This window comes from Phocoena phocoena, chromosome 3 (assembly GCF_963924675.1).
Source record: "Phocoena phocoena chromosome 3, mPhoPho1.1, whole genome shotgun sequence".
Taxonomy (NCBI): domain Eukaryota; kingdom Metazoa; phylum Chordata; class Mammalia; order Artiodactyla; family Phocoenidae; genus Phocoena; species Phocoena phocoena.
The window spans coordinates 46,450,634-46,478,354 of NC_089221.1; the positions used below are offsets into that span (position 1 = coordinate 46,450,634).

Here is a 27,721-nt window from a genome sequence, read left to right on the forward strand (position 1 = left end):
TCCCTCTACAGGTAAAGAGGAGGCAATTGAACTAGTTTTATTGCATGGATAGAAGTTGTATTTTCTCCTTAGTCTGCCAATCTTTACTTATCTGAGGGCCTCTAAGATATAGGCTGTGGATATAATAAAAATAGCTCTAAATACAAAGACCTGTCCAGTGAGAAATCGGGACAGGATATTTTCAAATTTTTGGGTCCATATACAAAGAAAATCCAATGTTATATCTATTACCCAGAAATCAACATCCTGTAAGATTTCTTTTACTTTCTCCAAAACATATACTTCCATGGTGGGTCTGAAGGCTACCCTAATTTGATGGATAATTTTATAGGGTTATGTATAAGAAGGATCCTAGACTTGGCAAAAAGGAGTCCTGCATTTATTCCTGGCTCTGCCTCTAAGCAGCATTTTCTCTCACTAGGTCTCAGTTTTCTCATCTTTAAAATAGAGAAGTTTAAATAAATTTTCTCTCAGTTACATTCTCACATGAAAATCCTCAGTTTAAATATGATTAAATAAAGGGCAGAAAATATGTAAATAACAAACATTGTAAAGTGGTATCGTGGAGACGTGACAAGGTCTCATGAGATGGTCACAGAACTCTTTTCTTGAGTGAAAATGAAATGCTCAAGAGAACCAATTGTGCCCCCAAAGACATGGCTCTACACCCGAACCAGAGCTCAGTGTCACAACGCAGGTATGGCTTGGGCAGCTCTGACTCTTTGCTGCCCTCTCACGTTTCAACACACGCTTTAGTTCTGCTCTTCACCATCCGCTAAGGACCTATGCACGTGAGCCTTGCACTAAGTACAGGGATTCCTAAAAATGCCCCATCATTACTGTCTGCAAACAAAATCATAAATGAAGTGCACAAGTAAAGCTGACACATCATCAAGGTCCTCCTCTATGCTACCCGTTTTTAAAATAGCTTTAGGAACAACAACAAAATGTCAGGCATGGAGGAGGGTTGTAGGAAGAAACACTTGGTGAGTTACTCATGACAGGCTTCTGTTCCTCATCTAACCTACCTCCTTGAATTCCTGCAACAGCACTGAGAGGAGCTCCTATCTCCATTTTTCAAACGAGGGAATAAAGCGAATGAGAGATACAGGGTTTGCACTCAGGCCCCAAATGCCACACTCCAGTCTTTTTGTTATATCACACTAAAGAACAAAGAGCCATTTAGCAGGAAGGCTCTTTTCTAAATGCACATTTGGAAACTTTATGTTTTAAAAAATTGTTAAATCGTTGTAGAGCTATGTATTTATGTATTATGTATAGAAATAAAATCTGGCAACTAACTAACATGCTTTAGCCCTAATGATATAAAATCAAACTTTCCTGGCTTTAACACATGTCAAATGGAATAACCTCTAAGGGGGCAAAGAGTAGTCTAAGTTCTATGGGAGCAAGTTTTAGAAGGTGTAGTGTGACAGAGAGAGAGAGTTAAAGTTCTCAACTCTTCTTTTATAAAACTCAAGAAGTTGACTTATGGAGAGTTAATTTTCTGTCTTCAAAGTTCTGTGACTCAAAAATAAGTTCTTCAACTTTGAAAATAATCCTGAACAATAGTTTATCATCCACACCACAAAGGCACCAATGCCTGTGGCTGTGATGAGAGGCCGGGATACAGTGCTGGGAGCAATTAGAGGCCCCACTTACAACAGGCACAAAGGAAGTGTGTGCATTTTGACCATTCTGGGGGCGATCCATAACTTGTACTCCTCTGACCTTGCTAGTTTGTCTTTCACTCTTCCCATTCTTTTTCTCATCTCTCTGGCCTGTTCTTTCCATCACCCCTAGTTACATACAGCATGAATCCTAAAAACAAAAACCAATAAAAACAACAACAAAGCAAAATAAAATGATGCACTGAGTGCTTACTCTATGCTAAGAGCATTGTACAAATGAACTCATTTATTTAGCAATAACTGTATGAAGTATGATCGCTGTTTTGTAAATGGGAAAACAGGCAGGGATAGGCTATGTAACCTGCCCAGAGCCACACAGCTATCATGATAGAACATGGCTTGAACTCTGGACATGCAGAGCAGCTTCCCGCCCCCTGCCCCCCAATTCCAGGAGCGCCCTGTCAGTGCTGTTCTATGGAGCTGCCCTCCAGAGGCGCCTGGCGCTGTCCACCACAGCGGCCTTTTGGACCAAACGTGAACTTACCTGCATACTACACTGTTCCTCTAGAACCTAAGAAAAATTTCTAAGAAGGCCAAGTTCCTCTTCAAGCGTGCCCCACTGACTCTTTTTAACACTCTTCTCCACTGCACTCACTTGCCAGGGAGCAAACTTGGAGTTAAATCCTGAGCAGTCAGCTGCTGAGGGCAGGAATTCACAAGCACCACGTTTTCTGTATGTCTGAAGTCTCCCATTGAAGTCTCAACCACTACTGTTTTCATGATTTATGGTTTTAAGGGCATACTTTTTCAGAATGAGCTCAGAGAGAGGAATGTCCCTTGCTGTTGCCCTCATTCCCTCACCCCCTCATCTGATTTTTTCACCTTGGTTTGCTATTCTTGGGCAAGGAAAAAGGCTTCCATTCACAAGTCATTTAATTTCCTGTTGTGCTTTGGGATGAACACAGCCGCACAAAGCCCTTAATGACAGTTAATTAGTTTCCCTTCCTAAATAAGATATTTCTAGAGCCTCACTGTCCCCAGGCCTCAGGTCAAGATCATGTGGGTACAAATGAGGCCATATTAGCCCAGATTTCTGTGGCTCACAGTCCCCTGTGGTATTGCTTCCGGGCCTCAGCACTACGTGAAATTTCTGGGAGCTTCGACGGGGCCTCTCATGTGTGTTCAAGGCCAAGTCTGAGCCCTCTGAGTGCAGCTACTCCTTCTTTAATCAGTGCGAGACGTTGACCAGGGTGGCCGGACAGCTGCCCTGACCACGGAGCACCCACCACCTCCTGGTGGATACAGCAGCCTCCACTGGTACCTGCAGCTGCTCTTCTGGTAGGATGCTCTGTGGGGCTGGCTCATATGTGACCTCAAGCTACAAGCTTTCAGGGACCAAAATAGCACGGAGTTCTGCACAAACTGATGTCAGAGGAGTCTTACTTATTGCAAAGATAAAGGGGGTGACGGTCTCCCTCTTTATATGGGTCAGGTCTAGTGCTGGGAGCAGGGCTGGGGACCAGGTTCCATGTGGTCTCTCTCATTAGAGGCCCCAGGTAGATTTGGGCTCTTTCATATTAAATTGGGGTTTCTGAAGAAGAAATCTGTTACTCAAAGAACTTACTTTAATCTGTAGGAATTTCAATTATTGTTCATCTCTTGACCAATGCCAAGAAGAAAATGGGTAAATCATACGTAAGAGTATGAAATGGCAGTTGAAAATCATCACCAATAAGATCCTGATAGATACACGTGGAAAAGAAAACCAATAATGTAATAGTCAGTGGAACACAAGTCCCATTTGAAAGGCATTCGGGAAGGACCAACATTAACTGCTGTCCCAGAATCACTTTGATGTGGTGACCACAAAGGAGCCCAGTTGAAAGGTCCTGACTGGACATGATGAAGTTAACTTTCAAGCAAAATAGAGTCACTGATAATGTAATAATGAGCTCCTCTGCATATTACGAGCTGGAGTCCCAGGAAGACACTTGAATCAAGTGAAGTATTGGTCTAGTTTGGAGAATATGTTAATTGTCTTCTGGTAATAATTTTAGAAAACATGGGTTTTCTTCTCCAGGCAATTATCTTAATGAATCAATTGGGGTTTCAAGAAATGATCAAATGAGTTCAATTTGGTTTCAGGTTTAGCAAAATGAGATCATCTGTTCTGTTTTTGGCTCAGCTGAGGTCAAGCCCCATGTCTAAAATAGACTAATAGGAATCGGAGTAATTTTATTCTTCTGACCTCTACGCCCCTCATCCTTCCATCCACTTCTCTTCCCCAAACATCTGTTCTTTTGATCTCATTGAACTTTTCTGTATTGTAAAATTACTTCTTCTCTCCTCTCCCAGACTGAATTTAATCTCAACTCTCTGGGTCCAAATCAGGAGTACTGGAATGGTGTTCCTTCCTACACACAACTGGGAAATTCATTAACCAAGAAGGTATCTTTTATTTATGCTTTGACTTTCATTCAACCAAGCTACCATATATTAACATCATGCTGAAAACACAAGCTCGGAAACATGGTCAGCATTTCGAAGGTAATGCTATCTCTCAAAATACAAATGCCCAGAGCAACACTCAACCGAGTAAGAGCAAAAATTTAACTTGTTTTAAAAAAATGGCACATCAGTTAAGTTTTTCCAATAGGTTAAATGGACAGCTTGTGAGATCAGTGAGAGAAAGGATAATATAGAGAAGAAAGGATTAATTTCTTAAAGATTTTAGAATTGCAGAAAAAACTGGTGCTAATAAGGTTGAATCTTGGAAAATATGCCTTTTTCCTAGATGTGAGAAGAATAATCTCCCAGGTCCTTCTTACCTGTTAGGGTGGCTTTGTTGATGGACGGTTGGTTGCACATGGGTGATCTTCTGACAAAGAGAGAAAAATACAGAGCTGTAAATATATTATACTTTGTTGGTCTGAGGACTCTCTGAGTCATTTCAGATATGCCATTTAAATTTAAGGATTATTTTTAAGTTAGGACATGCAAATGAAGATTTCTTTCAGACTAGCCAGTCAAGTTCCTAGGTACCCTTTGATCACGCGTCAAAAAAAAAAGCTAAATCACACGGTGATAGACTTTGGGGTAAATAAAGCTGATGTAAATGTCACAGAGACAAGAGAGAAGAGGAACTCCTTATTGATTGACCATATTCAATTAAGCCCGGGCTTACAGAGCAAACACAGACTTTCTGAACTTGAAAAAGCAGTCAGTCTACAATTGGTTTCTCTAATACAGTGTTAAGAAACTTTTATTTTTGGCATAAATTCTCACGATTGCCTATACATTATCAGAAGTGAATGACTCCTTGTAAACCATATTGCACTTTGAGAAGCTATTGTACTTCAACTTTTTCCTTTCTATTTTCTTATATTAAGAAACATCTCTGATCCATTCGTTAGAGAGGTATATTAACGATGGGTCCAAATAGATGCTACAGAGACTTTAGAAACACTATAAACTAAAGGTGCTTAAACCAATTCTATTTTGTATTCTCTAATTTTTCAGATGTTGGCGAAGTTTCACACGATGATTATAAACCCCTTGGGGTAAAAAAAAAAAAAAAAACAAAAAAAACCCCATGCTATTTGATTAACTTGTATTCCCTGCAGAGCCCAGCACAATGTATCCACTGCTTAATCAATTATGTTGAAGAAAATATCATTTATGGAATCTCCATTAAATTTTTTTGAAATTTTTTATAAAGTTGTTACTTACAATTGAAAGCTCTTAAAATTAGTGATCTTTAAGAAAATTTTAGAAAATAGATACATTCAAGGGTGTCTGAAAATGTTTGTTTTCATTTCTGGGGGTTGTCTGTTTTGGTATTTCTAGTAGTGGCTAACACTTTAATGACTTATTGTGTGTCCAATGCTGTGCTAAATGAGCACGTTAGATGAATTATCTCATTTAATCCCTCATAACAAACCTTAAGGCAGGCAGACTCATGGTTCCCATTTTACCAATGAGGAAAACACAAGCTTTGGAAGTGTAAATCACTTCTTCAAAGTTAGAAAGCTGAGATTTGAACTAAAGCAATGTGATTCTAGGGCCTGCACTACTGCTATGTTGCCTTATTTTTAGGCTGCTTTCGTGGAACCTGTGCAGATGGCAGGTTCCTGCAGAGCCCTGGTCCAATCTGCCTTCCTGAGATGATGAATCTCTTAGCAGGGCTGGAAGATACATGGGGAAAGCAGTCTGGTACTTTTTAAATTCCCACTGCCTTGGTTCCAGTCAGCATCTGGCTCTGTCTTGTTGCTCTTAAATTTACTGATATCAGTTTGGGATTGAAAATTTGCATTTGATTGGAAATGCACCAAAATTTACTTCTGAGTTATTTCAGTTTTTATTATGAAATAAAATGGGGGAATTTGAAACTTAACTAATGCTTTATAAAAAAGAAAGGTTAATGTTTAAAACTGCTACTCTGAAATAGTTTTGGTCTATATACTAATAGATGTCTACTTGCTGAGAGTTTATCATTCAAATCATTTATATAATGATTACTCCTTTTTAGTCCTTGCTCTGTGAAAATTTAGAAAGCATTTATTTTGTCTAGGAAAGGCATCAAAGAAGTATTTTTAAACTTTTCTATAGTTTTGAAAACCACATCATAGACTTGTTTCTTATTATCTTCTTTTGATTTCAATCCTACAACGGGCACTTGGGAACTTGATATTTCAACAAGTAAAGACAAGCAGAAAATATCAATCATTTGATCCATGGCTACAGTGATAAATCAGTTAATAAAGAATGAGCCCGAACTCACTTCTGAATGGAAAATCTCAAGGGCAAGGAAGAGCAAGGGGACAGGAACCAGCAGCGAGTTAGCAAAAGTCAGCCACGTGCAAGTGAACACCTTCAGGGCTCACGGCTTCAGATGCATCCTTCTAGGCTCCTTTCTTGTAGTAAATAGTAAAGGTGGATCATGCAAGCTAGCATATGCCTTCCACAAAATCCAGCGGTGAGCTTGGGAGTGTTCTAGTGGCACTGTGAGTACCCTGCGGGGGAATTCTGGCTCCCTGGGGTCATCACGTGATGCACCATTTTACTATCCACATCCATTTTGCTATCACTGAACAGAACAGAGTTTATCTGTGTGTAGATTGAGTCCTACGACTCTGATACCTGAAAAGGCTGATTGGGTTTGAATCAGTAAAGGAGGTACAAATCTGTACCGACCAAAAGAGAGACCACAAACACCTGTACTTAGGGTCTGCCAGATAATGCTGTTTGGTTAGACTTCACCCAGGGCATTATAAAGCAGGACAAGTTCAGGCATAAAGTATGATTTTCTACCCTCCTCTAGATGCTCTTTTCCATTTTAATCTGTTTTGTCCCTGTAGGTCAGCTGAAAACCTCTGTCTCATATAGAATGGGCCTCAGATCATCTCTTTGGGGACAGAAAGGCCAGCCTGATGCCTTCACACCTGTGTCTGCCACAGGTAGAGACGCTGCTACACAAGTGACCAAGTCTGAAGGAAGCATAAAAGGAATTCACTATAAAAGTTTTGTCCACCTTTCAAAGACAAAAATCTCAATCTCATGGACAAAAGTTGAGGCTAAAAAAAGTTTGTAAGGGACACCAGTAATTTCATTTCTCTTGCAGGGTTGAGACTTTCCAAAGAGGAGGTGACTATACCTAGGAGCTACCAAATGCCGAAAGCCCCAAAGGGGCTATTGAACATGGAAGATGTGTTTGGTTATGAACAAACAGCTTGAAGCCCACGCTCAGGTTTCCCATTCTGCATCCTGGCGTCACCCCTCTAGCCAGTTTTCTGCACGTGCAGAGTGATGACGCTGTGCTGGGTATTACACTAGGCACCGGGAATTCAAATGTGGACTGGATGTGACCTCTGCTCTCTGGGAACTGACATTCTTAAGACAAGCAAATAGGTAACTGGACACTGAGAGAAACATGCTAAAGCAGGGGTTAAGGACAGGATGCAATCAGATGGCAATGGAAAAGCATACCACCCAGGTTGGGGCCTGTGGGTGTGCATGCATGTTGGGTGTTAGTCAGAGACAGTGCCCCAAATGAAATTATATTTAAGCTGTAACCTAAAGAATGAATTACAATTAGCCCAGTGGATGAGGAGGGGAAGAAGAAGGTGAGAAATGCTCAGGCTAAGGGAACAGGACTGCAAAATTTCATTACCTGCAACACACGACAGTCAACTGACACCTCTGGGTTCCATTCCAATTATTTGCATTGTGGCATTTATATTGATTTTTTTTTTTTTAAAAAAACCTTGTTCTATCACGAGAAGTATGTGCATAATGGCCAGAGCTTTTTTTAATCATGGAAAATGTGAATTTGGGAGGTAGACTCTATTATTATGGGATGGAAAGTTTAGATTTTTTTCATGTGTTCTTTAAGAAGTAGTAATTACAACAAAATTTTATATGCTTAGATAAGTTCAAATAAATTTCTATTCACTGTCCTCTTAATATTGATTTAAAGAAATGGTTTTGGGCTTCCCTGGTGGTGCAGTGGTTGAGAGTCCGCCTGCCGATGCAGGGGACACGGGTTCGTGCCCCGGTCCGGGAAGATCCCACATGCCGCGGAGCGACTGGGCCTGTGGGCCAAGGCCGCTGAGCCTTCGCGTCCGGAGCCTGTGCTCCTCAACGGGAGAGGCCACAGCAGTGAGAGGCTCACGTACCGCAAAAAAAAAAAAAAAAAAAAAGAAATGGTTTTATTTCTGGAAAATTCTTCAGAGTTGATATTTTAAAGATAATATTGTATTATTCATAATAGATTGTCAAAATTATGGCATTTGAATAATCAGTTTTCCATTTAATCTTAGAAAATTAATTTTCTTTTTTTCATTTTCCATCTTTATTAGAACCCCCAAATTATAGTTATTTTCCATCTGAGCTTTCTCTCTCAAATGCTTCCCCTGTTATCCCATAAATCCCCATCTTGTTAACTCTTCCATGCTGCTGCCGATCTGAGTCAGTAACAGCAAGAGAATTAGAGATCTTCCCTATGATATGACACTTCTCCAAGTAATGGTTGTCTTAGAAGTAAGAGGATAACTTTGGGTTGACTTCAAAGCTTGATGATGTTATTTGCCCGTGGTAAATTTATGAATTAAGCCAAACCTATAAAGTTACCCTGAGTGTAAATAACTGGGCAGAGGACTGATCCTGCCAGGTGATTTCTGACAGATGGAATCACCATATTTATTTGCCATCCTGATTCATTTCTGTTATGAGAACCATCACTACAAAGTATTTACAGAAAGTTAACAGGACTTCATATGACTTAGTGTAAATGGTTAGACAGCATGGCAATGATTCAGAGAAATCTAATACACTGCCTTGAGTTCAATCAAATGGAAAAAACACTATAAAAAGTTCAGCCAGAAGGAGGGGGGAAAAATGAATAACTTACTTGCTAGGTGCTCGGTCTTGCAAATTAGTCAATGCAGCAAAGTTGTTCCGTACAGTTCGCAGGCTGGCCAAGACCTACAACAAAAATGATTCTTTAAACTTCTTGAAATAAGGCCCTCTTTAATGCACTATGAAGTGGTTTGGTGATTTTTAAAAATGGTTTGTTAAGTGAAAATTTGATATTGCTTGCAACTGAGTTTCATATAGCACTGAAGAATCTCCCAGCACCTGGTAAAGTTTACATGGATCCATTTGAAAGCCAGAGAGGCCAGACTTAAGGATTTTCCAGATATTTCTCCTCATCGTCTATGAATATGGTGACAATAGCAGCAGCTTCCACAGTATTCCTGGATTCCCCAGCCACTAAAACCGTATCCCAGGCAATATGGATAGCGTGTTGTTGCATTTTATGCATATTTGAAATAGCATAATATAAAATATTAATAAAGTCTCACTATAGGGGCAAAATGTCAAACAAAATTACCCCCAAGTTCTCTTCAAACGTTCACCAATGATGCCATAATCTTGAAATTGGCAAACAAAGTAAATTTTAAATTGTTTTTTCACCTTTGCCACATGGTTATTCTAGCTGGTAAACAGATTCTTTTCTTCGTTAAGGTTATCTGAATCATGAATTACATGGTCTCAAATAAAGTGAGACTGTCCTGTATGTGCACAGTGCCTGGCCCACAGAGGACACTCAAGAAAAATCTGTTGAATAAATGAATACATAGACACAACATATCCACATACACAAGGCTGGACCAATAGGTCCCACTATCTCTGATAGCCCCTCCTTTTTCTAATTCTAGTGAAACTATAAAGTGGCAAAAGAATCGAAAGACTAGGAGAGAAAAGTGACAAGAGCACTGTCTCCTTCTACCCCCCTCACTTTCTCCTAGAATGGACAAGTCTCCCCCAGGGTGGAGCCTATATTAGGTGAGGTTATGGGTCATCTGGGTGACAACGACAATGTTAAGTTTACCTAAAACATAGATTTCAGATGTCTTATTAGGTACCAATAACACCCCAGACTGCCTAGTTCTGTTATATAGTCAATGTGTGAACTCAGACAATAGACAAGGTGCATCATCTCTCTGACCCTTAGTTTCTCATCTGTACACCAGGATAGTGACATCTACCTCACAGGGTTGCTGTGAAAATGAGATTAAATGACAGTTTCGGTGCCAAGAACAGTGCCTGGCAAACAGAAGGCACTCAGTGAATATTAGCCCATTATGGCAACATTCCATTTAATGATTTGGCGTGCGCACAGGGAATTCACTTAATGCCTATAACTGACAATATGCTGGTGGCAGTGGGAGCAGGGCAAATTTTTTATAATTGCTCCAAGGGTTTCAGAGCTGATTCCAGAGTTTTGTCATTTGGCACTGACCTAGACTAAAGTCAGCCTAAATTTTGTTTTAAGACAAAATGTCTCAGACATTTTTGAAACTGGCATTAATTCTTCTAAGTCACTGGGATACTGTTTATGCCCTGGGACAGTGACCTACAGCATTATCCCCTGAAGGAGTTAATGGTGTTTCCTAAGGTGCCAACCACGATTAACTCAGTCACTGGAAAAATCTGGCTCATTATCACATATAAACAACTCACATTGCCGAAAGGTCACGCTGCCTATGATGGAGTATTCAAATAGCCAACTGCTGACATCAAACCACGATGTCTTTTATTAGGCATGAAACCTTGAGTGATGCAGAAAGAAATCTGACAAATCATGCAGGCTGAATTTATGCTTTAAGAATTGAATATCAAATACACTAATAAAGCATTTTAAATAAGATTATTGTACCCCCTGCTCGATCCTTATTCTAGGCAAAAATTTAACCTCAGAATTCAGAGAACTTTATTTTAATAAATTATAGTAAGTGCACTGCATCTGACAGCTGGGCAAACAGAAATAGTAGCACAGGTAATTCATGTTCTCTGCTCATTTGAAAGGAAGCATTACTTCATGAAAGATCTACTCCACTTGCTTTTCTGGATACAGGTTTTTGCCTCTGGGATAATAAAGATATTAAATTAGATGATTTTATTTTGGTTTTTAATTTAAATTTAAATTTTATATTTATTTTTGCATAATCTCTATCCCCACATGGTACAGAATTTAAGCAAAAGTAGACTGTCTCTTTCTCAATAATAAAGACAAAAGCAAAATTATTGTGATTTCTGAGAGGAGGCAGATAGATGAAATCAGGGAAGGACACTCAGGGCATTAAAATCTTGGCACTGTTCTATTTCTTAAACTGTTGACTTGAGTACTATTCTTTATATTTTAGAAAGTCACTAGATAGCTTCTCTTATATGGATGAAATATTTCAAAATAGAAAGTGAAGAAAGAAATTTCCCTTTCAGCCCCTTCTCCATTCAGCTGCCTGTGCCCTCTCCTCATTGACTTTTAGATTGTCTCCTAAATTTCACTTTTACAAACACTGCTGCAGTAAATAACCTTGCAGCTACGTCATTCACTATGTGTGCAAGTATTACATTGTTGTTTTTGTGGTAGGACAAATAATAGTTTATACACGTTATGTTAAGTATTAACTATTCTCGCCTGCACTATGACACATGACACTGGCAAGAAGTGTAAATAACAGTCTCAACCAAATGTTATAAGGGGGTGTTGCCCTAGGCCGAGTTGAGTGATCCTGGGTGACCACATCCCAAAGGCACTGTGTTAGTCTTTTCTGTTCCCGCCTGCATTGTAGGACACAAAGAGTGAGGCATCTACTACTACAGGCTGTGGGGAAGAACTAAAAACAGTTTTACACAAGCCCCTTAGTTAGGGTTCAATCTTTCTTCGCTTTTGTTACAGGGCAGCTCTCACCCTTCTTGAATTCAACCCTCTAAGAGCTATAGTCAGGGCTCTGACGCTCCTATAATTTTCCTCACTCTTTAATGCTTGCTACCCAAAAAGATCCCTGAGGTTTTCTCCCACACAGCTCAACCGTTAGAAAATGAAGGTCATTTCTTTCTCTTCTGCCCCTCCAAGCAAAAGTATAATCAGTCAAGGTCAAAATACATTGGGAGTGAGGAGAAATAATACACTTTAGGAAAGAAATGATGACATTGTTATGGAAAACTTTTGCACAGAGTGGTACTGGTCTGTTAGAGGGATTAAATGCTATTTGCACACACTAATCTCAGATTTTCTTAGGTATTCCTAAACATTTATTAACCAATAAGATTCACTGAAAATGGCAGGAAAATGTGGACTTCATTAAAAAGTTAAACATCTGAACACACTAGCCTAAAAGAAATGTGTACGTATATAATAATAAATTCTTATAAAGATTTGAAGAGGAGATTGCTTAAAAAAAAAAAGATGTGGCAATAACATCCGTGTTAAAAAAAAACCTCCTGATTAAAAAATAACCAAATAAAACCAAAAACAAAGAAACAAAAAATTGTTTTTGATTCCAAATACACTTTATGCCACTAGATGGCACTAAAACACAGACCATGAGTTGCCACAGGCCTTGGGTTGGGTGGGGTGGGAGGGGCTGAGGAGGGAGAAAGAACTCCTTGCCTTGGTTTTACCTCCAGAAAAACCTGGAGCCAAATTATGATTATTTACAAGACAAAGAGATCATCTTGATAGAAAACCTCTTTCCAAGTTACGTTTTGGTTAAACCATATGAACTTGCTGTTTTTGTATGTCAGCAAAGGTTGAATATTGATAGTTTCGTATAGTTCAACTCCCAAAGTACTTAGATTCCGAGAACATGCTACTGAAATTTATTTTAATGAAGGATAAAAAAAAACCTAACAGGTATAAGCGACTGAAATGTGATGATTTTCTTCTTTCTTAGCCCGGCAGGGAGAGCCTGTTGGATTCAATGATGAGACCACAAGATTCCTGTTTCTGGGTGAAATGGGGAAGAGACACGCAAGGGCATTTTTATAAAATTGACAATGTCCAATTACCAAGGAACAGTAATGTTCTGCAGGGTTAGTAACCACTGCATTTACGTGCTGTATTTTGGTAAGAGTAAAGGTGAAATGACTTGCTTGCTCCTACCCTGTATTTTAAATCAGGCAAATCTGCTCAGTCTGAATGACGTGAAGGTCTCTCCAAGGATCCAGGATAATACTTGGATATTTCCTACCTTTTCCTCAACCAAAGATTCCACTTCTTTTATTGCACACCTCCAGAGGAGGATTTTAGTTGACTTAGAGTTCTACAAGGCAGTCACAAATGATGCAACACAAATAATGGGACAGGTGGGGCTGAAGGCAACTGACTACAAAGCAGGGTTCCCTACATTTCATCAGTGTTGTGCCTCCTTGGTCCCCTCAAGAACTCTGGCCAGACTGTGACTACACCCTTGGGAGGAAAACGCTTACCCTAAGGGAATACCCAAACCAAAAGATTTTGACCCAAACACAGGAGAATAGTTCAAAATGGAAACCAATAAAATATTTATTTTCCTGGGGATCAAAAGGATTCTGAGCTTATAGGGGAAAACATAAGAAATTGGAAGTGGAAAAGTGTTTAGGTTGAACACCAGCAAGAATTTCTAACCCTGGCAGTGTTTTAGACTTGGGAATAGAATATGGAGGGGTATTGTAGGATCTTGTATTGTAGGATCTTTGCTGAAGATTACGTCTGTGCACGATGCTTCAGCCCGATCCACCAAAGTGGAATATGACCTTGCACGTCTTCCTAAATTCTCTCGTAACTTACTTCTCGTAAATTAGCTTCACAGTAAACTGGGACTGGGAAACAACAGGGAGGGATCTTTTCGTGTTTTGGAGATGAAGGCAAGCATAAAGAAATGAGTTCTCAAGAGGAGGCAGAAGATAAGATGGGCTTGGGAAGAGACTTTGACCAGTTTAGAGTGGGAGGCCCATTTTAAAGAATTATGGGAAGGAAATAAGGCACAGAAAAATAAATCGAAAGGGATAGAAAGTAAAATGTCCATAGTAGTTCTTTTGGGGTTTGGAATTATAGGAAATTTTCTTTTTCTTCCTTCTGCTTATATTTCTTTTCTATGCAAAAGATTTTATTTTGAAAGCAGTATGGCTTTTTCACCAGAATGATCTAGAGTGAAGTTCCAAACCCCAAAGCATGCTGGGGAAAGGGGGGAATTCTTTGGCCTATTTGAACACTTCCCTGAGTGACCTGTCTAATGTCCACTGTCTTCTGTCCGTTGGTATATTTGACCAAATAATGTTGGTATCAATTCAAGTGACATAAACATCTTACAGCTTAAGCATTATAATATTTAGCATTAAATGGTGAATACTCCAGCCTGTATTAAAAATTTGAGGAGTTACTGGTTAGGTCAATGAAATAAGTTAGTGGTGCCCAATCGGGCTGAAGAGAAGGCCATAGACAACTGCCACTAACTGGGCCTTCTTTCTTACCTGCTTCCCCAAAGATACTCTATCAAAATTGTTCAGGGTTAAACAGGCTTTTAAAAAAATTCTAGTAGAGCTTTCTAGATCATATACCCTAGTAAAAGGCCATTTGTGAAAACTGGGATGAAGCCACTGAAACAGAATCTTCAGCCTCTGGGGCAATAACCACCTTCTATAAGGTATCATGAGTCATTAAGCTAATCATAAGCAAACTTTCCTAAATAGATTCCAGGATTATTTTCAGGCATCGTATATGCTTACAAATTACACAGAGCTGGTTTTATTCAAAGTTCCGATTTCAAGGGCATTAAGTATATATCTTATTTATTTAAACAGTTCACTAACACAGACTAAATGATATTTGACATATATATATATTTCTCAGTATACTGAAATTCTATTAGTTTTTTTGGAGATTGTAAGTACACTAAAAAAAAATGCCTAAATATGTAAAAGACTAGATTTCCTTAGAATTTAAGGGTGCTAATAGCAAGGTTCAAGTCAAATTTATTGACCGGTTAGTTGGAGATTCATACATACTACCTGAAGGGAGATGATAAGGTATCATATACAGATTATTTTTTTCCATATTTTTCTATATATTTTTCTTACAACAATACCTAGAGATTTTAGTTAGAAGCAAGAATAATAAACTAAATAAACTCAAGTTGGAATGATTGTTTCTCCATTTGGTGACGGTCATTTATATATTATTTTGCCTGATTTATTCTGTCTACTGAGAGCTCTATATCTAAGAGCTCTGAGCTCTTAGATATAAAGTTATGGGTCCTCAATAGCAACCAATTAAAAGTCCTTAGCTTCGTAAGATTTGCTATCACAAAATATGATGAAAACATATGATTGTAAATGTTTTCAACACAGAAATATAGATATTAGAAAGAACTAATGATATCCAGCAAAACTTGAAGCAAATGAGACATTGACCTTCTAAAAGGATGGTGGTTGCATTCTATCTTTAATTGTCTGCATCAATGAAAAAGATTAAATTTTGGTCTAATTAAATTATTAGACCAAATAAATTAAAATTTTAATTAAATTTTTGGTCTAAATTATAGCAATTAAAAAATTTCAGGAAATTTGAAAAAGTGGAAGAATCACACATAATACTGCTATCCAAACCCTGCCATTATGCATTTTTTAAAAACAATGCGTATTATGACGTTTTGGAAATGAAAGAACCCTTACTGATAACAACACAAAATTCAGTAAGTATTTTATTTTCTAGAAATTGTGCTGAGCGTTTTACAAGCTTGGTACTATTTCAATCTCTTGACAATGTCATGAGGTGAGTAGTCTTGTAAGTGTCATTTCACAGAGGAGGAAACCAGGCTTGCCCAAGTTCAGTCAGTTGTCCAAGTTCATTCATTTAGCAAGAGTAGATGATGGGCTTTGACTGGGCCCTGACTATCTTAATCCAGCCGAGTCCCCAATTTTACCAATTGGAAAAAAGAAGTCTTAGGCAAGTTAAGTGAGTTGCCCAAGGCAGTAGAGCTAGTTTTGATGTAGCCTTGATTATGATTTTTATAACCCTCTAGATCACTTGTATTCCAATAATTAACATTTCCTATTAACAGTCAGTGTTGGCTTTAAACATGCTTCATGCCCCAGGTTGAATCAGTTTTATCCCATTCTACCCATAGTCTGTCCATACCAGTGGCTCTCAACTTTTCCTCAGAAAATACTGGGGCCTTTAAAAATTACAGGTGATTAGGTCCAACCCCCAGATTTTTGGATTCCATTGATCAGAGGTGCAGCATGGGATACAATCTTTCTAGATGATTCTAATGCGTAGCTAGAGTTGAGAAGCACTGGTCTGTACAAAGAATATCGGGTTATCAACCAATCAAAATTCTTTAGATGGTTTTTTCACCTTCTAGCATTTCTGTCATGTGGTTAAAGTATTTTCATGATTTGTATACCTAAAAGGAATAAATAAACACAAATATGTCACTCAGTTAAATCTATGGACAAATAACGTGTTTAAAAAAAGAGTAAATAAAGCATCAGGTTGAAGTGGAAGATGGAATTTCAGGAACTGATCATGCACGTAATTATACTAAATGTAACTTAATCCATGATATAGCTTTCCTCTTTTAGTGCTTATGTCAGTTAAGGAAATGTGGTCCCATTTAAGTATGTCACTTGGGTAATTTGTAATTTGAAGCATGTGGATCTATGGGTTTATAGGAAACAGACCAATATGGCGAGGGTCACATTCTCTAGCATGGCTTTTAAATTACTGGAATGAACCACAGAAGTTGTATTTGTACTTGTGTTTGATTTAGAATGAAATTAAGAACTAACCCGAACTAACCCCCACAATTAAATTTTCAGATGAGTGAGAAACCTGTCCATTCAGCAAGCTGGGCTTACCTGTGCAAAGGGAGTCACAATCAGGTCATCTCCATGTCTGAAAAACAAAACAAAGCCCACGTTAGATGGCACTGATCACTCTAGGACCACTTTCAAGCAATATTAAATAGTAAGTTTCTCATTCATAAATCCCCACAGAGAATTACAGTAATTCCATCCTTATTCTTCAACACATGTTCTTCTCAGTCATGGGCGTGAAGATGTGTCTTCTGGGATGTTAACAATTGTCCAGTTCCCTGGGTGAAAAGAGGGGCTTCTTGATCATCAACCAAGGTCACTGGCACTTATTATGCACACGGGATATATAACAGTAGAAACGGAGTTCCAGCAGCGGGGCCTGAGTTTTACTCTTTGCTGCTTATGGTAAGTATTACTGAAGGGTGCTGTGGAAGGAGCCAGCAACGGCAATGGCTCTGGTGAGAGGTCCCTGGACCATCTAACGTTGGAAGGTGATGAACATCAGGTGCTCTGCATCATCATGTGTGAGCCTTGGATGGGCTCGGAACTGTGGATGACATAAGACTGCGTCATACTCTAATAAAAACCAGTGAAACTTTTCAACTGACTCACGTCCCAGCCGCCGTACTTATGGGGGAATGTTACCCCGTGTGTGCTGTTGTTACAGCAACCTCAGTGACACTGTGCCGAGGATGCAGGAGCAAGGTGTCAGCATGACGTGTCTTGGAGGGACAGGGAGAGGCAAGGAAAGTTGTGAACATTCTGCTTGGAAGAAAGTAAGAAACCCAGGCCCAGAGTTCTTTCGTGGTGTTTCTTAGTATGAATGGTTCATGAGAAGGATTTCCAAACTTTCCACGGGATATTTCTTGATCTAGCTAGCTGGAACTCTTTAATCAAAAGGGAATGGAATTATTCTACACAGAAAGCTTCCCTACATGACCCTAACTGAGAAAATTGCAACTAAATGGTTCACTCACTCATGAACAATTCTGGAAAGGGCTTGAGTGACCTACAACAGCACTCATGAAATATGCTTCGGCACAGGCAGCATATGGATGACGTTAGTAAATGGATTGCTGCCAGTAATTAGACCAGTTGTTAAGGTCATCATCAAATTACACAGAGATCTTGAAATTCAAAGTGTGGGAAAAATAAAGAAGAAAAGGGGTGGAACACACTCTAAAGGAAACGTGTGTTATTTTGCACCCTCTTCGTTCCACAGTTACATTTTTGAGGGGCACTGCTCTTTGGAGAGATCATTCAGAGAGCCAAAATTTAACTAATACAAAATCTAGATATTTTCCCGAGGTACAGTCTTTTCTTCCATTTTATTCTTTATAATTTCCCGACTACAAAGTTTATTTTCTAAGAACTTAGTCATCTTGGCCAAGGCACAGTATCATTTTGAAATCAATCCCTGGAAATAAGTCTTTTAATTTTTCACATGAATTACACTGGACTTGAATCACTCTAAACTGAAAAGCATGTGCATGTGTATTAAAACACTTAATTCTATCTTTGGTTGTATTTCATTCCCAAGCACTATAAAATATTTATTTAGAATATACAATATTTAGGGTAATTTATCAGTCTTGCTTTCTTTCCGTGTCAAAGCATAAAGAAAATTAGTTATAATTTTAGTGATGGAAATATTTCACTCTTGACTTACCCAGAAATTGTTTTTGCCAAATATCTCAAGACCGTCTCATTTTAGTCACAGTAGAATTATTTCTAGCAATTCAGTGGCAAATGTCCTCAATAAATAACCTAACCTTTTCTTTTCAAAATTATGTAAGGTTTAAATTATCTCTGAATAGGGACTTCCCTGGTGGCACAGAGGTTAAGAATTTGCCTGCCAAAGCAGGGGACACAGGTTCGAGTCCTGGTCTGGGAAGATCCCACATGCCATGGAGCAGCTAAGCCTGTGCGTCACAACTACGGAGACTGCGAGCCACAAATACTGAAGCCTGCGTGCCTAGAGCCTGTGCCATGAGAAGCCCGTGCACCGCAACGAGTCGCCGCAACTAGAGAAAGCCCACACGCAGCGACGAAGACCCGACGCGGCCAAACATACTTACATAAATACATTTTTCAAAAAAAAATACATTATCTCTGAATATATACCGAATGTATAATGACAGAATCTTTGTCCAAGCCTTTGTCGGTAGCCTGCCCTCGAGACCATGGGCTGAACTGGAGCCACCCACTCTGGCCCCTGGGGCAGGGGCAGCCTCTCCCCTCCCTCAAAGAGAAGCTTGCGGAGTTCTGAGCCTGCACTGCTGGCCACTGGAGGTGGGGATAGGAGGCTCAGTACAGTAGCACACCGCTGAACTTCCTGTTCTTCCAGGAAGGGATGACAACAGAACTACTCCCTATGCCTCTGGCCATCCTTCCGCTACTTTTGTATTATTTACTACAGTGCTTTCATTTCTACCCTCATTCTTTCTGTAATAAGAAGCCAGAAACACTGGCAAGAAACTGAAAGAGAGAAATCAAAAAGCAAACCCTCACAGACATCTCACTGGGATCCAGAAACTGTTTAAGCACTTAAATGGGGAAAAGCCTCTTGCCCTCTTGCAAAAGAAACTCAACCAACAGCAGCGCCTGAAAATACCGTTTTGTAACCTAGTTCATTTCAAGATTGTGTTTGAAACACACGAGGCAACAACCTTTCCACACTTTATTATTACCAAACCAGAAGGAAAAGGGCCTTTCCACGCTTTATTATTACGAAACCAGCAGTTAATTAGAAGAAAGTTTATACTTTATTGAGAGAAGATTTCTAATCCTACGAAGCTGTGAAAAGCATTAGAGGCCACAAAGTATCTGCTGCTTCTGAATATCACACATTGCAAATTTCAGGATGGTAAGTGGCTGGATGAACTAGTGCTTTGAAGAGGCGCCATGGTCCGAGGCTTACTTCCTGAATGTTGTGCAAACTTTTTGATCTTCTGTGCTTCACTCTCCCTGGCTATAAAACCAGAAAGACATTCTCCTCTGGACTTTGTCAGTAGGGTTAAGGAAATGATAAACATACAGATAGTGGTATTTTGAAATCCTGGTGTCTTTCTTCCCTTAGACTCAAAACTATCACCCATTCATCACCATCTTTGATCCACCTCTTTTAAAATTAGAGAGTCAATAGAGAACAAGTATGTTATTTTTAATATGCACATAAAAATGCTACTGGGAGCCCAACACAAAAAATGCATTTAGAAGCATAAAAATGCTTCTGGGAGCCCTGTCTGACAACACCCAGGAATTAGCCCCAGGAGGAACTTTTCTACTCACCACTCTTTACTCCCATGTTCACAGAAGTACAGACATAGAAAATAAACAAACAAATACATACACAATGTACTTGATCTTGTAAAAGCTAACATTTATACATATACTGAATATAAAACACATATTAACTGTAGAAACTTTGGGAAATACAGAAAAATTTTAAGAGCCATCCAAAGATAACTGTTGTAATGATTTGTTTTTTCCAAAAGAATAACGTGGGCTCTGAGAAAATGTAAATGTCACATTTAAGAATATAATGAGCCTTTTAAAATTACTTTTGAAGGAGGTATTATGATTTCCATAAACTTCTAGTAGACAAAATACTAAAACAAACAAATGAAAAACTCTGCTTCATCGGTAGCAGATTCACCTGAGGATATGGCTTCTCTGCATTGCTTGGCCTTTTAGTTTAGAACTAGCTCCACTGTAAGTAAAAAGAATTAACTAGTCCTTCCCCTTACGGAACCCCAGGGACTGAAGTTCCTATAACACAAAGCCAACCTCAGCCATACCTGAAAGTGATCTTCCGCTTTGATGCTACTGCCACTTAGAATTAAAGTAATCCCTTTAACACAAAAGCTTGGTCCTGTGGTCAAAATCACAACTACAGAAACTTGCATTTTGGAAAGAATGTCCAGCAACATTTTACTGAGAACTAAAAATAATGTAAATTAATGTAAGATCAAAATTAAAGCAGTTCAGTATTGTGTACGGTAGTATCTTTCAATTTGAAATTTTTCAATGTCAAATTCCAAGCCATTTGTGCATGTCTGTATACACAACTCTGATAGTTTTTTGATAATGCTAACTAGTTATCAATCATCAAGTTGAAATGACTACCCTCACTTGAAGATCACCTTTGTGTTTATATTCCATATCAGCACCAAAAGAAGAAACCAAATTACAGCCCTTTCCCCAGTTTTAACAGACAAATAAACTAATACTTATTCTACAAAAACAGGTGACTGAGGTCATCTAAGTTCTTAACTTGATGAGGAAACAGCTTTCTTTGTCCTTGAATTGTAATTTCCTAATAGGCTTGAGTGGTAACTAATCCTGGCATCCCTTTCACTGATGCCCAGGAAAGTCACTCAATGTTTTGTTGACTTCAGCTCTGGGGGCCCTTTTAATATGTTCGCAGTATTTTTTATTTCTTAAATGGGCTTTCAATATAATTATTTTAAAAAATCAGAGTACAAATATCCAACAAACTGATAAATAATAAAGGTATTACTTTCAAACACTTATAATTTTTATAAAACAATAATGATAACCAATATTTATCAAATGGTTACTCTGTGCCAGGAACTGTGCAAAGCACATTTCACTGATTATCTCCTATTTAATTTTTTTTGTACATGAGGAATGGAAGGCCCAAGAAGGACAAAAAAAATCACCATGCCCATGGCGTGATGGGGTCAGGATTCAAAGGCAGGCAATATGACTCTGGTGGGTCTGTGCTTAAACACTGTGTAATTCTGCACCAGTAATGGCATTTATCAATGCCAAAAGCACATCCCAAACAATGCCTAATCTCTAGGCATTTTCCATTTCATAAAGATGATATGTACCATAAAGACAACAAATGGAAGAGTTAACATATAGATGCAAAAAAAATTAAAACAAAAAAATTACTAAAATGACTTACAAAACTAAACAATCTCTACCAACCTGCTGATTTTCATGTCCTTCTACCCTAAGCTAAAATAATAAAATGAAATAAAATAATTTTTGGTTTCCTACTGAGGTGATAATCCTGGCTGAGAGTTTAATATCATATGTCCATATTCAGGGTGTAGCAAGATTACATGCATATCATATGTAACAAAGGTCTCTGGAGATGGCATTTATGTGCATATATATGTATATGTAAACATCTACATATAAATGTATTTATGTATATATTGTGTGTGCATGTGAGTATAATCCTAGGGAAAGCATTTTGATTTTCTGCCTCTGTATTTCAAATGGGGTGGGGAGGAGATAAAGGTACTGTATCCACCACAATACTTATCCACATAAAGAAAATTTACTATATTATTTTGCTATATTTTTACTATATTTACTCAATATAAAAACCCTTCAAAGACCAACTGCTCTGCAAATATTACATTTTAAGGTATACTTCCTAAAATTAAAAACATATCATGGGGGGACTTCCCTGGTGGTCCAGTGGTTAAGACTTCGCCTTCCAATGCAGGGGGTGCGGGTTCCATCCCTGGTCAGGGAGATAGGATCCCTCATGCCTCGTGGCCAAAAAACCAAAACATAAAACAGAAGCAATATTGTAACAAATTCAATAAAGATTTTAAAAATGGTTCACATCAAAAAAAATCTAAAAATAAAAAATCATGTGTCAATGCAAGTTCATCAATTATAACGGATGAACCACTCTGTTATGGGGGCAGAAAGTATATGGGAAATCTCTATACCTTCATCTTAATTTTGCTGTGAAACTAGAAATGCTGTCTGAAGTCTTAAAAAATTAAAAAGACAAAAATATATCATATAACTTTAGAAAGGGATGTGACCTTGGAAGTTATTTAGTCTTCTGAAATCTAAATCATTTGCTCACTTCTTATTCACAGTTTTAATAATTAAGGCCTTTGCCTGATATTTGACCAAAAACATTCTAAAAACAAAACCCTCAGTTTTTGGCCCATGTGTACTCATATCACATGCACTGATGAGAAAGTAAATGAAATTGGAGCTAATGCAACATAAGCAAAAATTCTCTATTCTGAAGTGTAATCTCTTCTTTATTTGTCATAAAACAAAAATTTAGGCTTCGTTAGAGAATGTACATGATGCCAATAAATGGCCTCAAATTTGTTAGTTAAATGATGGCATGAAAGATCATGTTTTCAGAATTATTCAGCAAAAGATTTTCCAGTTGTAAGAAGTTAAGTGTTTTGCACATGTAGAGACACACTTGCTAAGCCTATTTATTTTGTTTAATAAAAGCTAATACAATAAAGGGGTCCTTCTAGGCATGTTGATGTCACAAATTATTGTCACGGAACTTTGATGACTGACCTCCATGGGCGGGAGGAGGGGGAAGGAGGACGGGGGAAGGACCAAGTACACAGCAATCTTTCACAAGTGCCCTCACTCTGTTGTAGGAACAGGTTCTTCTTTTCTAGTTTATCTTATTTGACAGGCCCGTTCTTAACGTCAGTGGCTCTGCCTTCTTGGTTTTTCTCTAGGATGGGTTCCCAGGGAAAAGATTTATAGGTAGCTAGAACAACAATTTTTTAAGATTTGCATGAGGTAAAATGATTCAGGAGATTAAAAGGAAGGGTGTGATCAAATGGGGAGAGGAGTGACAGCAGTATGTCTTCTGCATGCCTACTATTACCAGACCCTGCTCTACTAACACACGGTATTTAATTCTGATGCCTCTGCACTAAATGGATGCTCATATTCCCATCCTAAGATAAGGAACTGGTTTCTGAGAACTTAAGTAACTCATCAGTGGTCATGCCCTTGGCGAGTGGCAGAGTTCAGTGGTTTCCAAATGCCAGGCTGATACCTGGTACTGGCCCAAGAGAATGCTCATTGGTCCTTGTGAAGGTGAGAATAAACATGAAACATGGAGTAAGGATTTTTAAAAAGTCATATTAAAAAACAAAAGCTAACCATAGTCCTTTGGAAAACTCTCCTTTTTTCTGAGAATATGTGCCACTCCCTTTGTAAAGAATTCTAGTGAAATGCCTTTGGAAAACAAAATGATTGTGTGTATCGATGGGAATTTCCTTGTTAAATAAATAAAGTCATTTATCTGGCAAAGTAAGCACTTAGTAACCCTGGGTCAGTCCCCCAGATGGTTTTTGAAGCCTTAGTGAGTCATGAAATCCCAAGGCATGAAAATGAGCAGTGGAGCTGGATTTAAACCTAGGCTTTAAATACCGTTTCGCTTCTACTGCATCACGCTGCTTTCTGCAGGCACAAACGGATTCAGACTATTCTGAAGCCCCATAAAAGTACATATTCTAGACTCTAGAACATCACGGTCCAACAAAAGTTTTTGCTGTGATGGAAATGTTCTCTCTCTGTGCTGTCTAATACGGTATCCACTAGCCACCGTTACTACTTAGCACTGAAAATGTGGCTAGTGCAAGTGAGGAACTGAATGCCACTTTTATTTAATTTTAATTAATTTAAATTAAGAGAAAGTCACCTGGGGTAGTGGCTATCATCGTGACCAGTGCAGCTCTTGAGCAATCTTTACAAAACTTCAGTTTTAAGTTTTCCAGGGGAAGACAATGTTTTATATAACTGAAAAAAACAAAAATCTACTCTAAGCTTGGGGGCAGAAGAGCATTGATATATTAACGTAACAAAAATACTTGATTGTTTGGCAAAGACCCTAAGTGGAAAGATTTGCCCAAACGGCCATCAAGATTCTCCACCCTTGAAAGGGAAATAAAGATTTTAGTTTAATTGCTTTGCTTATTATACTCTCACCTAGAGGCTACTGTGCTGGCCAGCAAATGCCAAAAAGTATGGTCTAGCAGCAGCTGCTGATCGAAATCACTATGTTCAGGGTCAAGATACCTGGATTCTAATTCATGGCGCGCATGTGTGTGCCTATGCAAGACACATTTTTGAGCAGAATTTTGTATTTCTGAAACTGAGTTAATATTTTCCATTGTTTCCTTACATGATTGTTTTGAGGATCAAGTATTAAACTTCAGAGGAGAATTCTATGTCAGCTATAAAGATTATACAGACTTCAGGCAATTTTAAGAATATATTCCTTTCTATATACATCACTTCCCAAAGAGTGTACCGAAACTTAGAGCCACAAAGGGCAAAACATGGTGGACCTTGTAAATATCCTGAACTTGAACTGATGTCTTCATGAACCTTTAAGACATCCTTTCACCACTTTCAAAGTGCTTCGGTGTTTGGAGTGCTGGGTTATACATAAGCTGTCTGTCTGGGAAACATCAGTTTCCTTTCCTGGATAAATATAGTACAAGATGGGCTACCTTTAAACAAATGTAAAACAAACAAACAAACAAAAAAAAAACACCAAGAAATAGTGAAATATGTAGGAAATTTTATCTAATCTCTATAGTAGGTGGGAGAAATGAATGGAAACTCAATGTGTTGAAGATAAATAATGAGCATGAAAAGACATAAAACGAAAGTGTGCTCTCAACACATGGAATTAACTCCGTGATTTGATGCAAAAGAGTTCTTTTTACCAACTGCCTTCTTTTTTAGCTTCTGTAAAAATGTACTCATAATTGAAAATAACAGTGATTGAATGAAAGTTTTATTGCACTTTTTTAAAGATCACCACAGGAACCTTTAGATAACACATAAATCATAATGCTTGTTTTCTGATTTTCCTGGCAAAAAAAAAAAAAAAAATCAAACAAAGGAACAAAAAATAACCAGCCAAACAAACAAAACTGGCCCTGGTGGATAGAACAAATTCAGTCTGGAGTTCTCTAAGTCCCAAAGGAGGAATCGATGTTGAGACACGGAAACATGAGATCTGCATGCAGCCCTGTTCTCCCTGGAAGGAAAACTAGGAGCTAAAAGGGCGTGGTCTTGGGATCATTCATAACATTTACTAGCAGGCAACATCATGCACTGAACTGCTTAAATGATTTTCTGTCACAGTGTTGACTCCCACACTTGCAGAGATGTAAACAGATGTCCTTTTTCTGCTTTTTTCAAAATTAATTTTTATTGGAGTATAGTTGGTTTACAATGTTGTGTTAGTTTCTGCTGTACAGCAAAGTGAATCAGTTATATGTATACATATATCCCCACTTTTTTTTAGATTTCCTTCCAATTTAGGTCACCAAAGAGCATTGAGTAGAGTTCCCTGTGCTATACAGTAGGTTCTCATTAGTTATCTATTTTATACATAGTAGTGTATATATGTCAATCCCAATCTCCCAATTCATCCCACCCCCTCGGTACCTATAAGTTTGTTGTCTACATCTGTGTCTCTATTTCTGCTTTGCAAATAAGTTTATCTGTACCATTTTTCTGTATTCCACATATAAGCGATATTATACGATATTTATTTTTCTCTTTCTGACTTACTTCACTCTGTATGACAGTCTCTAGGTCTATCCACGTCTCTGCAAATGGCACTATTTTCTTCCTTTTTATGGCTGAGTAACATTCCATTGCATATATGTACCACATCTTCTTTATCTATTCCTCTGTTGATGGACATCTAGGTTGCTTCCATGTCTTGGCTATTGTAAATACTGCTGCAATGAACATTGGGGTGCATGTCTCTTTTTGAATTATGGTTTTCTCCAGGTATAAGCCTAGGAGTGGGATTGCTGGATCATATGGTAGTTCTATTTTTAGTTTTTTGAGGAACCTCCATACTGTTCTCCATAGTGGTTGTATCAATTTACATTCCCACCAACAGAGTAGGAGGGTTCCTTTTTCTCCAAACCCTCTCTAGCATTTATTGTTTGTAGATTTTTTGATGATGGCCATTCTGACTGGTGTGAGGTGATATCTCATTGTAGTTTTGCTTTGCATTTCTCCAATAATTAGTGATGTTGAGCATCTTTTCATGTGTTTATTGGCCATCTGTATGTCTTCTTTGGAGAAATGTCTATTTAGATGTTCCCCCCATTTTTTGATTGGCTTATTTGGTTTTATTTGAAAATACTTAGGAATAAACCTACCTAAGGAGGCAAAAACCTGTACTCAGAAAACTATAAGATACTGATGAAAGAAATCAAAGACAACACAGATGGAGAGATATACCATGTTCTTGGATTGGAAGAGTCAATATTGTGAAAATGACTATATTCCCAAAGCAATCTACAGGTTCAATGCAATCCCTATCAAATTACCAATGGCATTTTTCACAGAATGAGAACAAAAATTTTTACAATTTGTATGGAAACACAAAAGACCCTGAATAGCCAAAGCAATGGTGAGAAAGAAAAACGGAGCTGGAGGAATCACATTCTCTGACTTCTGACTATACTACAAAGCTACAGTAATCAGGACAGTATGGGACTGGCACAAAAACAGAAATATAGATCAAAGGAACAGGATAGAAAGCCCAGAGATAAACCCACGCACCTATGGTCACCTAATCTATGACAAAGGAGGCAAGAATATCCAATGGAGGAAAGACAGCCCCTTCAACAAGTGGTGCTGGGAAAACTGGACAGCTACATGTAAAAGGATGAAATTACAACACTCCTTAACACCATACACAAAAATAAACTCAAAATGGATCAAAGACCTAAATGTAAGGCTGGGCACTATAAAACTCTTAGAGGAAAACAGAGGCAGAACACTCTTTGACATACATTGCAGCAAGATCTTTTTTCATCCACCACCCAGGGTAATGAAAATTAAAACAAAAATAAACAAATGGGATCTAATTAAACTTAAAAGCTTTTGCATGGCAAAGGAAACCATAAACAAGACAAAAAGACAACCCTCAGAATGGGAGAAAATGTTTGCAAATGAAGCTACCGACAAGGGATTAATCTCCAAAATATACAAACAGTTCATGCAGCTCTTTTTCTGCTTTTAACTCCTCTACTTCCATTGACAGGTTGTAGGAGTTAAGGTCTTACATATGTCTAGACATAACTATCCAGTAGTCAATGACAACAAATTTTTCTTCATCCAAGATTAAGAAAACCCTG

At 38.3% G+C, this 27,721-nt stretch overlaps 1 protein-coding gene across 4 annotated transcripts in view; it reads right to left on the bottom strand.

Annotated features, from left to right (window-relative positions):
- Positions 1-27,721, bottom strand: part of PDE4D (phosphodiesterase 4D) — an 867,194-nt gene that overhangs the window by 182,970 nt on the left and 656,503 nt on the right. For all 4 annotated transcript variants that reach the window (XM_065873344.1, XM_065873345.1, XM_065873346.1 and 1 more), the window contains exons 3-5: positions 16,818-16,854; positions 9,040-9,113; positions 4,460-4,509 (exon numbers count right to left, since the gene is read on the bottom strand). In XM_065873344.1, the coding sequence (XP_065729416.1) occupies positions 4,460-4,509; positions 9,040-9,113; positions 16,818-16,854 (161 nt within the window). The remainder of the gene's footprint in view (positions 1-4,459; positions 4,510-9,039; positions 9,114-16,817; positions 16,855-27,721) is intronic.